The sequence below is a fragment of the Musca vetustissima genome, unplaced genomic scaffold (assembly GCF_032173495.1).
Source record: "Musca vetustissima isolate MV318-11 ecotype Yass unplaced genomic scaffold, APGP_CSIRO_Mvet_v1 utg6680, whole genome shotgun sequence".
NCBI classification, from domain to species: domain Eukaryota; kingdom Metazoa; phylum Arthropoda; class Insecta; order Diptera; family Muscidae; genus Musca; species Musca vetustissima.
In genome coordinates, this window is record NW_026880682.1 from 14,301 (window position 1) to 26,110 (window position 11,810).

General features: G+C 33.4%; 1 protein-coding gene across 1 annotated transcript in view; it reads right to left on the reverse strand.

Annotated features, from left to right (window-relative positions):
* Positions 1 to 617: 617 nt before the first annotated feature.
* Positions 618 to 11,810, reverse strand: part of LOC133326458 (dystonin) — an 89,691-nt gene continuing 78,498 nt past the window's right edge. The window contains exons 16-31 of the mRNA XM_061535092.1: positions 11,221 to 11,446; positions 9,197 to 11,150; positions 8,956 to 9,130; positions 8,744 to 8,803; positions 8,074 to 8,118; positions 7,585 to 7,659; positions 7,279 to 7,453; positions 7,095 to 7,212; positions 6,714 to 6,943; positions 6,421 to 6,538; positions 4,681 to 4,826; positions 3,230 to 3,494; positions 2,980 to 3,166; positions 2,422 to 2,484; positions 2,040 to 2,156; positions 618 to 763 (exon numbers count right to left, since the gene is read on the reverse strand). Of these exons, the coding sequence (XP_061391076.1) occupies positions 619 to 763; positions 2,040 to 2,156; positions 2,422 to 2,484; positions 2,980 to 3,166; positions 3,230 to 3,494; positions 4,681 to 4,826; positions 6,421 to 6,538; positions 6,714 to 6,943; positions 7,095 to 7,212; positions 7,279 to 7,453; positions 7,585 to 7,659; positions 8,074 to 8,118; positions 8,744 to 8,803; positions 8,956 to 9,130; positions 9,197 to 11,150; positions 11,221 to 11,446 (4,099 nt within the window). The 3' untranslated portion in view covers position 618. The remainder of the gene's footprint in view (positions 764 to 2,039; positions 2,157 to 2,421; positions 2,485 to 2,979; positions 3,167 to 3,229; positions 3,495 to 4,680; positions 4,827 to 6,420; positions 6,539 to 6,713; positions 6,944 to 7,094; positions 7,213 to 7,278; positions 7,454 to 7,584; positions 7,660 to 8,073; positions 8,119 to 8,743; positions 8,804 to 8,955; positions 9,131 to 9,196; positions 11,151 to 11,220; positions 11,447 to 11,810) is intronic.

Sequence of the window (11,810 nt, forward strand, 5' to 3'; positions counted from 1 at the left end):
GGAGTGTTGATCTATAATAGTTGTTGTTTATGTACAAAAATATTTTTTTTTCAAAAAAAGTAAAAGTTTTAACACAAAAATAAAGTAGGTGATAGATAGATTCAATTAAATACAAAACTTAGTAGTGATTGCAAATTAAAAATAGAACATAGTTTAAGTTTTAGTTAAAGTTAAATTAAATTTAGTTTAAAGTAAATATGTATGGGTCTATATACGTTTGTATAAACCGTAAAAAGTAGCAATAGGATTTTGTAGTACAAATTATTGAGGTTGATGTCTTTTTTTTATGAATTTGTGTGTTGGTTGATTGGTTTTCATTTGTTTATGTCTAACTATTAACTAGTTATTTTGAATGTCTATTTGGAAACCATTAATGTTTGGGGAAACATCTGGCGAAAATGGTTTCACCATAGAAGTCATTTTTGTTTTTGCATACATTTTAGACAATGTACGGCGATTAATTCCGTGGTGTGTGTGTTTGTTTTATATATAATATTTATAAAGAGATTGTGTGCTCATAGTTAACATATTTGTGTTATAAATTGTTAGCAGATTTTTTAGAATTTTCACATATTAAGTTGTGTGGAAATAGATAGTTGTGTATTTAGAAATTCAAATTTAGAGCCTAAATGGTTCCCGTTTTTCCACTGGCGTTGTTCCTCTTGATGTTCTGCTACGCATTGTCGAGCTAAATGTAGGTTCAGCCGAACTTTTTCTTGGTGTTTGCATGCCAGAAGGTGTCGATGTGCCACTGACATTGCGCCTATAAATTGAGAGTTTCAAAACAGGTAAGAAAAAAGAAAACATATAAATTAATATGTTTTATAAAAGATAAACATATAGGAAAACAGACAAACATATATAAATGGAGTAAACATGCAACGAACAATAAAGAATAATGCATAAAAATATATAACAATAATTATAAATTCATCATTAAGCTCCATAAATTCATCATTAAGAGAAAAGTCATTTAAAAATCTTACAATGATAATTTATCTTACATGCAATAACTCATATAAAAACACATTTATAACAATAAAATCAATCAAGAAAATATAAGATTAAATATGTTAACATATATTTGAAAAATTGAAGCGAAACTTAAATTTTTTTTTTTAAATTTTTTAGATATTGTAATTACATAAACAAAATCAATCGTATAAATATGAAAATTCGATATGTGCTAATAATTCGATTAAGATTTCTTACATGACAAAATAATAATAATTAGAAAAACTAAAAAATAAAACTATATAAATTATTTTTCGATGTCAATCGACCCTGTACTGCATTATGCGATTTAGGCTAAAATTTATTTTATTTTTTATGGCTTCAAATTACAATCCTAATAACTAAAATTGAAACGCAAATGTATTTGTATCAATTGCAAATGATATAAATTTTCAATATAATTTGACTCATTGATGTGAAACTAAATTTGTATCGAATCCCCGTCTCTATTCTTATTTTATTTTACCGCATTAGCTAATTACTACTGAAACCGATCACATGTTTGATTTTATAATATTATTATTACAAGCTGTAACGCATGCATACACACCCTATTATTTAATGGTACTTGATATTCAAACCTAGATTTATACGCGGCAATTTTAGTTTGTAGATAAGTTGGTGTAAATAGAAATCTCCCACTAAACACTAAAAAAGAGAATAGGCCTGCTAGAGCTGCAATTTACCGCATGTAAGCAAGGGTGAAAAATTGAGTATCAGAATTTAATAAGCTTTAATTCAATCTTTTCATAAGGCAAGCATTGCAAATTTCAAAATCAATAAAAGAAAGCCAAGACATTTCGATAAAACACATGTATATCGGGCAATTTGACAAGACACAAAGGAAACAATAATAAAACAAATAATAATTACTTTTAGGTTTTAAACGGAAAATTACAACAATGATTTCAGCCAATAGTCATATTTGTAACTAGAGCGTGTGAGCATATTTATAGAAAAAATATAGAATGTTGCTACAAAACAAAAATATTTTTATTGTTGTGGAATTATGTTGTTGGCTTTACCCCAAGCTAACATTAGGATTTAGACTGTTTACTGTTGAATTTGTGGGCGAACTGTTAGCACTTAACGACTTATCAAATGAATTTGATACTTTGACCGGTATCTTGGATGGACGATGGCTTAAATTGTAGGAAAGATAAAGAGAAATGTAGAGAAATATATATTATAGAATACATAATAATTATTACTTTTACTATACGACTAAATATTAAAAGCATAAAACATAATTGTATTAGTTTACTTTAAAAGAACAACTACTAAATCAACTAAAATAGAAGACATGGTGAGAGAGCGAGTTCTTAGGCATACTTATGAATATTTTGTTTGTTTGTCTATGTTGTATTAATATATATATTTTTTGTTGTATTACTAATGTATTTTTACCTAGGTTTGTAACCATAGCCTGTTAGTGCTGGTATGCTGGATGATCTACTCATGCCTCCGTTTCTTTGGTTTGTCAATTTGTATTTGGATTAATGGTTTATAGTTTGAATTAAGATTGATTTGTTTCGCATGATTTGTTTAGTTGTTTGTATGTGTTGCAGGAAATTATGGTGTAGTAGCAGGTGTAGGTGGTGATTTTGTTTGTTTGTTGGAGAAGGGAAGGCAGGTCAGGTCAGGGCAATTCAATTCAAATCAAATTTTATGATTGATGATGTTTGATTGTTAAATTGGTTTAATACAAATGTTATTGGTTTCAACATAGAGAGGAAACATGCCATGATGTGTTGGATTAAAATGTTTGTTCATCGAATTTTGAAATAAAAAATATAATAAAAAAAACATATTAAATAAATACGTATAATAATTGAAATAATTTATTTAAATCGGATTTCAATTTCAGCGCTTTATTTTATGTTAGAATTGGCCGACTCGTGGCCAAATGCATTTATATTCTAATGTTGTTCTTCTAAAAAATAGCTTTGATTACTCTAAACATACCTTGTGGGTGCGGGACTGGCAGATCCGGAAGCTGTTTTCCTTGTTATTGTTGTTGTGCCATTTGTTCGAGTCGTTGTAGTTGTCGATGGCACCGATAGCCTAGAGGGCCTTGGAGTTGTGCCAGTGCCAGAGATTGTACTGGCTGCAGACTGTTTACGTTGTGGAATGCGTGAGGGAGTGTGTTCGTCTATAACATGATCAGCGGTTAATGTATGTCGATGTCAAAATGTCTTCAAAATGTTATACATACCAGTGCTATCCAAGGATAGTGTTGAACCATGTCGCGATGGTGGCTTGGAGCCTTGCCTACTAAGTGGTCTTGAATTTGGTTTAGAACCAGCGCGTGAGCCACCTGGTGTTAGACCGGTACGTGTACTTGTATATGTTACCTTGCGTGGTGTATAACGTCCAGAGGCATTTCCATGACTTCCCTCATTGTCACTCAAGGAGTCGGGTGTTGTGGCAGATAACGATGAACGTGTTTGTTTGTTCATTGGTATGGAACGTTCACGTACCTAGACAAATAAAGATGGGTTAACATTCGAGCATTTAAAGTCGAGAAAAATCGAATTAAATAATGAATTCATGAATCTACTGTGGTTACACCCCAAATATTTCAGACTTTATGTAGACATGTCCTTTCAGTTTGCATAAAATGCTTCTTCGGTTATGTATCATTGAATTCGTAGACAGGAAATAGTTTTTTTTTTTCTCTAAAAAAAAGTAACTTACCCAATGTGTTGTTGGATGGCAATGCATTACATGTGGACTTAATGGTACTGAACGACTACTATTGCAACGTACAAATACGGTGCCACCGGCGCCCATATGTATTGGAAAGGCGCAAGGTACTTGCTCTTGTGCACGAATACGCTCAAAAATTGGCATAAGTTCTGCCAAATGTTCATCAGCTGTTTGTAATAATAATTTCACAGAAAATATACAAATTTTGTTGTTTTATTTCTTTTTTTACATTTTAATGGATAAATATAGAATTTAAAAAATTGCTGTAATGATCATTTAAGAAAACAACTCCATTGTAGATTGTAGGGGTCTTTTTGAAAACTTTTTATGACTTTTTTCATCATTTCTTGTCGTTGAGATGTGGGTTTCCAGTGATAAGTGATAGCTGAGTTTTGTTTTGAAATTTAACATAAAAATAACAAATAGAACAATTCGTGATCTTCAAAAGAAAGTGTACATTGTACAGTGCATTCAAAAACATAAATTGCTTTGCTGTGATAACCTTTTGCTTAAGCTTGTTTGTTTATGATATAGCCGCTTGAAAACATAATTTTTAGAGCTTTATCTTTACAAAAAATGATAAAATTAAAAGAAGAAAAAAAAACACATGCTGCCAGGATACGAGTATAAGTAATAAAATATAACAATAGAAGAACACACACAGACGGCATCTTTGGTAAAAATAACAATTGAGCCTTTGTTGCAATTCGAGTGCAAGCTAGAGTGCTTGGGATACGTATATATGTTTATATTCAAAATTCTAAAACTTACCTTACGCAACACACACATAACGCACATGGGAACAACACATGTATTTATGTACTAACATTCTAACCAGGAAAATTTTGGGGTGGTGTTAATAAAATGAGTTGGTTTTTTTGTGTATATTAGGTTCATATGAAATTCACTTTGCTTAGAGTCATTATGCTTGAATTATTCATCTTGAAAACTATTTACCTTAATTATGGGACCTTGTGAGCTCATGTAGGGCGGCGTGTTGCTGTTATTGTTACCACGTTTAGGCGTAAAGGAAGCCATGCTTTGCGAGACACCATCGGCCAATATAAATTGTTCGCGTAATTCAATATTAGTACGTCCTTTAGCTGAATTTCCATAATTTTTTGTATTCAGTTTGATTATCAATTTGTTCGTTTTGGTTGTTTTTTATTTTTTTTTTTTTGGCGGACGAATAACCCATTGTCAGACAAAGGGACATAACACAAAATAACAACAACAACGATATTCAATTTCATTAGCAGTCATCATGGCATATTTATAAACATGCACGAAAGCATGTTTAGAGGCAAATGCAGTTTTTTAGTTTCGAAAATAGAATACAGCAATAAATATTGCAGAGTTCATATTAAAGATGTAATAGAAATGTTTAGGATCAACATTTCATATATTTGCGATAGCAAAACAAGGAACGAACACGGGATTTAGAAAAAAAATATAAACAAAGAAAAAAAGAAGCCAAAAAGAAAATAAAATTATAAAATTATTTTATAACATAATTGCAATAAAAACAATTAAAATAATATGTAAATTAATTGTATAAAATGAATATATAAGGGACTACAACATATCTTACTATGGCGATATTAGGCAACAGATATTGTTAATATAAAAGTATACTCTCTTCTCAAATGTGATCTGCATTTTTTAAGATCTCTGTTTCGGTTACATCTCCTATGAAATGTGTTAGAAATTTCTTGTTTGCTTTAGATACCACTGTCCCTGAATTGATTGATGCATTATCCATAACAATTTATTAAATAAGAGAGTGTACTTATATATTATGTATATATATTTTTTAAAGCAATGCAGAAATGTTGTTGGTTAAAATGAAAGAAACAAATATACATAAATAAAGATGCGGCGGCTATATTTTTGTGTGTATGTGTGTGGTTGGTTATACATGAATAATAAATGACACATTTAATGAGTATGAAACATAAAAGTAGCATGCACTTGACAGGGTTAATAATGCTGGTAAAAACTACAATTGATGACAATATATTTGTTTTATTAAAAACAAAAGGACAAACAAATAAAGCTTTTATTCGAATATTAAATGATCACGACATTGATACCAATTAGAAAATGGTTGGAATGTATTTTATTTTGTTATATAACTATAGTGTGTGTATTAATGAAGACAAACCCGGTCCATTTGTTTTATTTATTTCTTTTTATTGACATTTAGTATTGATGTTTTATTACTCCTCATTAGGGCCAAGGATTGAAACTGTATAATTGTTTTCAAAAATGTTTTGTTAAATGACCATTTCCGCATTTTTGTAATAATTATTTTGAAACATTAGACAAAATTAATATAAATGATAATAATGGATATGTGATGGTGGCTGGTGATAAAGGTGATATTAACTATGACAATGACTTCCATTTGAACAAATTTATCATCGCATTTTAAATAGACAAATCAGTTCAATGGAACAATCTCATGATAGATTTCATCACGTCACAATCATAAAGAAGGTGTCGGATGATGATTACTACTATAATGACAATGTAGATTAGACTGTTAAATGTATTTTTAAATGCATTTTGGCTAAAATTGATAATGAAGCAATAATGTATTTTTTTTTTGTTTTTTAATGAAATTTTGTTCTATGAATATGCGTATCACCATTTGGAATTGTTTAATATAAATATAAGTGTTCACGAATAACTTACCGCGACAGGGATCGTTCTTCTGCAGGAATTCATCTAAGGCGACCCAGCCGCCACCGACACGTACCATAACGGTACTACGTAAGATGCGAACCAAACGTAATTTTTGAGAGTCGCCAAACTGAAAGACAATAAAAGTGAATTAAAACAAGTACATACAGGTTTGTGTAATAGTTGTAATGAAAGGCCGTGTTAAATTAGTCACGCTTCATGGTGTGACCATCATTGAATGATGAAAAATAGTGCTGAGAATTAGTGAAAGAAAATTAAAAACAACAAAAATAAACACAACATACACGGTATTTGCCTTCACCCACTTGGAAGACGCGGAATTTTTGGCGACATGTACATAGCATAACCAAACGCTTGACTTCATCGTGTATTTTGTCAGAATCAGTTTGTGGTTTACGTTCTTGCCAATCGGGACGGAGAGCTGCGATAAACTCTTGCCAGTCAATCAGGCCCTCGCCATTGCGGTCAAATAGATCAGCAACAGCTCCCATTTCCATGCGTGAGGTATCGAATTCTGTACAAATGAAAATATTAAATTACAAAAACATTTCAAATTTTATGAAAAAATAATAGATCTGGAAGTCCACAAATTCAACTATTCTCTATATGGTTGATGATTAGTAGACAAATATTCCAAAATAATTATGCGTTTTTGATAAACTTACTGGTACTCAAAATGCCATCGATGAATTCGCCTCTTGGTACTAGACCATTGTTGTCTTTGTCCATTTTACGGAACAAGTCCGTCAAACGAGATTTTTTGTGATTCATGTGCTTCAAGAACTAGTTATTAAAAAAAGTGTGATATTTAATAAATAACTCAAACAAAATGTTAATATTTTAACTAACTCTCTTTCTCCAGTCATCCCAACTGAAGTTGCGAACTCGTTCCAAATCTTTCAAATACATTAAGTGGTCATTCAGGCGACGTTGACGTTCCCATGATAGCATCCATACATGACGCCATTTGTCCCATAACAATTTGGCTCGGGTGGAACGGAATTCAAGTTCAGGACCCACAGAACTGAAAAATAGATTTGAATAATAACATGAAAATAAAATCACCGTAATAATAATAGGATATGTTTGGACAAACACTAAACACTACAAAGTTTAGGCTACGACAAGAACATGGTTAGCAACATGCTTACTTACCTGGGTGAGAAACGGGGGCCGTAGTGAGGCAAGCGATCTCTATCAGGTGTATCACGACTTGGTGTCATGCGACTACTGTATGTTGGAAAACATAGCATGAGCGAGCGGTAGCCGAGCAGTACGAAAAATGAATGCATACAGAAACAGTCAGACAAATTAAAAGCATACAAGGAACAAATAAAAGACAAAAAATGAAAGAAGCAAAATTTAAGAAAACAAACATAGAGCGAAATAAACAAAACAAATAAATCACAAGACACTATACGAAATTCTTGCGAAAAAATATAAAATAATATAAAATGAAATGTAATATAGTAACGTCGTAAAATTACTATTGTTTAAATAAAAATAATGATTTATATTTTTCGAAAAAAAAATGTGCGAGACGGCGAAAAACAAGTTTCATGTGCCTCCTTAAAAAAATGCTTAAAACGACGTTACTATCGAACATGCAATTAATGTACACACATTACTTTTAACATTACATACCTTGATTTACGATTATTAAGACCATGATCACGAGAACCTTTGAAGCTGTTAAAAATAAAAGAAAAAATTATTAGCAATAAGTTTACACTATGTATATATGTATGAACGTAACATAACGAGGGAAAAGCAGCAAATGGGTTAAGCTAAGAACGATGTGAGTAGTTTGTTATGATTAACGTGGACGTGGTAATTAATCTGTTCGCAAAAATAAATGACAAATTAATGTATTTTTGTAATGTTTTCATAAGATTTCCAACTATGTTGATATGATTGAGATTATTACTATTATTAGACTACTATTTAACTTCTGAGTCTATTATTACATTTTAGTTTTGTTAAAATTAATTTCCACCCGCTTTAAAACAAAACACGTTTAGGCACCATGCCAAACGATGTTATTAGGTTTCAGTATACTTTACTAGTAATGTAGTAATGTTTTTTTGTTATATTATTTAGTATTTTAGAATTTCAGGTTTATGTCGACTAGGGATAGGAATTTCGGGGGAATTTTCTGTAATGTATTCATGCTAAATGCTGTAAATGAATTAATGTATTAATGATAAGCAACGTTTGCGGAATTGAAGGGACGATTAAATTTCTTTTTCGAATCAAGCATTATGAATGAGTTTTTGTTGTGTAATTTCTTTTTGTCAGAAATAATAGAACGAACCTTTGTCGTCTCAAAGTACCATCGGGTGACTGTTCACGTATATCATGACTTGAGCCACGACTTTTTTATTTGAAATTATGATATAGATTTGAATTGTAGGGGGGAACGAAAAAAAAAGAACAAAATAGAAAATAAAATAAAAATAAACAAAAACAAAAGAAAAAGGGCAAACAAAAGGGTGATTCATTCGCATATTCAGTGTCTCCACTTACACAGGGGTTTTGGCAGTTCTTGACATTTTACGAGCACCGGGTGGTAACTGCTTTGGTTTACAAGCCCGATCAACTTCGGTTTGTCGTCTAGCAGTGTTCTCCATGAATTCTTTGTGATCTTCAATAAGTTTTTCTAATACGGGGATTTCATCTGGCAGTGATTCACGTTCCAGGTCTATAAAAAATTACACAATACATCATGATATCTGCGTGATTGTAAAAAAGCTACACTTTTTCTTACTCAGTAAGGTTGCCTCTAATCCGCTCAACCAGGCAAGTAGTTCTTCAATGGTGTCATCCAAATCTTTGAGCGATTGTAAATGTTGTTCCAATTTAGCTTCACGGTTAATGGCCCATTGTTTAACTTCTTCCCAGCGTTCTTCAATAATACTCAACCAGTTCTTGATTATAGGTATGGCGTCGGGATATGCCTTGCCAATAATGTCCTCAGCGAACTCGAATGTTTCGTGTTTCTGTTGTTCTCGCACATGGAGATCTTTCATAAATTCAATGTGCATATCCATCATTTCACGGGATATTTTCTCGTCGTCCGGTGCATTCTTGGCGTAACGTAATTTGTGCTCGGCATGATCTAACCAATCGAAAAGTGCTTGAATGCTGCCATTCAGTTTTTCGGCATCTTTAAGGGCTATTTGCAAACGATCACCTCGCTTAGCTGTAGCACTTTTCACTTCATCCCATACGGTTTGTAATTCGTCCAATTGACGACCAACTTCAGGATTAGTACGTTCCAGATCACGGCCGGTCTTAAGCACGCCTTGCATTTGAGCGGCACGCTTTTGCAAGTCCTGTTCAATGTGTTTATGGTGTTCGCACAAACCTTGAACAGTTTCCAGATCACCGTGAACGGGACCATCTTCATTTAGACGTTGTTTGGCCTTCTTCAACCATTCCAAAAGTTCACCTAGGGCATCCGAGAACTGGCCAGATAATAACAGGGCCTCTTCTAATTTTCGCTGACGTTCGATGCTCTTCGACAATACACGAGTCCATTGATCTTTCAGTTCACATAACATTTTGCCGAGTACAGCTTCGTCCGTTTTGGGAGCACGTTCCATGAGATTCTTGCCATTACGCATTGTGGAATCGTACAGGGTTTGTTTGCCGGTCAACTGACGGTGGGTATCCTTTAACCTAGCAATGCATTTCTTGATCTTCTGAGGATCTTGGGACGATGTGGCTTCTTCGATTATTTGATCGAGCACGGTTTCCGTTTCTTGCAAATATTGCATCATATTGTTCCAGGCATCATTGAATTCGCGAGCCTCTTTGTATCCATGATCTAAGGCACGAGTACGTTCGGCAGCCTTGCTGACAATGCGCTCCCAGCGATGTTGTACTGATACTAGAAGATTTTTGATCAAGATCACATCTTGTTTCTGACTGAAGTATTTCAGATGAGTTCCCTTCTTGTCCAGAAGTAGCATAGCCTCACGGTGTGTACTGACGTCCTTTTGCAGTATCTTGTGTTCTTCCATTTGCGCTTGGATGGTTTCTAGTACCCTTGAAACTGGTTGGGCATTGGCCAATTGCTTTTCGGCTTGATTTAACCATTCAACAAAGGCCTGTAGAGTTTCGTGGAATTCAGTGGCTTCCTTCAGAGCGATTTCCAATTTAATTTTCTTGTCTGAAGCTCTCGATACTACAGCGTCCCAACGTTGTTTAAGGGTACGCAAAGTATGCTGCAAGTTACTGGACGAAACTTTCATTTGATTTTGACGTTTGATGTATTCTTGGCCCTGAGCTTGAATAGTTTCAACCTTTGGACGGTTTTCTTCTAGTTCATTATATACCTCCATGAAACGCTCTAATTGTTCGGTAGCCGTTTCTGGCAAACCACCAACTGGTTTACTAGCTCCAATTATTGCATCTACATCTCCCAACCATCCAAGAATATCCTGAACTTCGGCGATATAGCCTTGAGCCTCACGTAACGATTCTTCCAATTCGTGTTGCCTGTCCGATGCTTTCTGTAACAACATTTTCCATTCCTGGTTTAGCTTCCTCAGTTTTTCCTGTGTTGTTGAAGCTTCCAACGAACCCTTTTCGGATTCGATCAATTGACGACCTGCATCATTCAATGTGTCAACGGAGTTTTGATGTGCTTGGATATCATTGGCCAAGACCTTTAATTTTGCCAATTCAACTTCTAGTAGCTGAGGATCGCCAGGTATCTGTTGTAAAATAAAAATAAAATGTATTATATCTAACAGAACGGCGCATTTCCCCTTCGGCAATACTTACGGGCTTCAATTGATCCAAGGTACCATCTGTTTTGCTTATCCATACCAAAAGTTCATTGAGGGCATGTTGGAATTGACCCAAATGCAACAAAGCGTGCTCCAGTTGTTTTTGACGTTCGACCATGCCACGTAATAGAGCTTCCCATCGACGATTGACCACTGCTAATGGTTCGCGAATTGATGCCGCTTGTTCAGGAGAAGTTCTTTCCGTTAATTCAACAGCTTGTCTGTAAATATATTCAATTATTAGAAAATAAACACAAAAACAATGAAGTACAAGAAAAGCGGAAAATCATGCATAAGAATAACAGCAAATATAGCAACTATTTATTGGATATATTTTTTGGAGCCACAATTCGGAGAATAATAATTTCGCCAGCATAAGAAGTTGTACATGAAAAAATTATAAAAAATGTTTTTAATTTGCCCGTTTTTTGTTTTTGTTTTCAAATTCTTGGTTTACGCGTCGATACATCAGTGATCATTTTTAAGTATTTTCGATACGCTTTAAACTTTTTTTTGTTATGTTTAATGATATAGCGCCGAAAGTTTTTTTCACTTGCATGTATGTGGTAAAGATTAAAACGGATA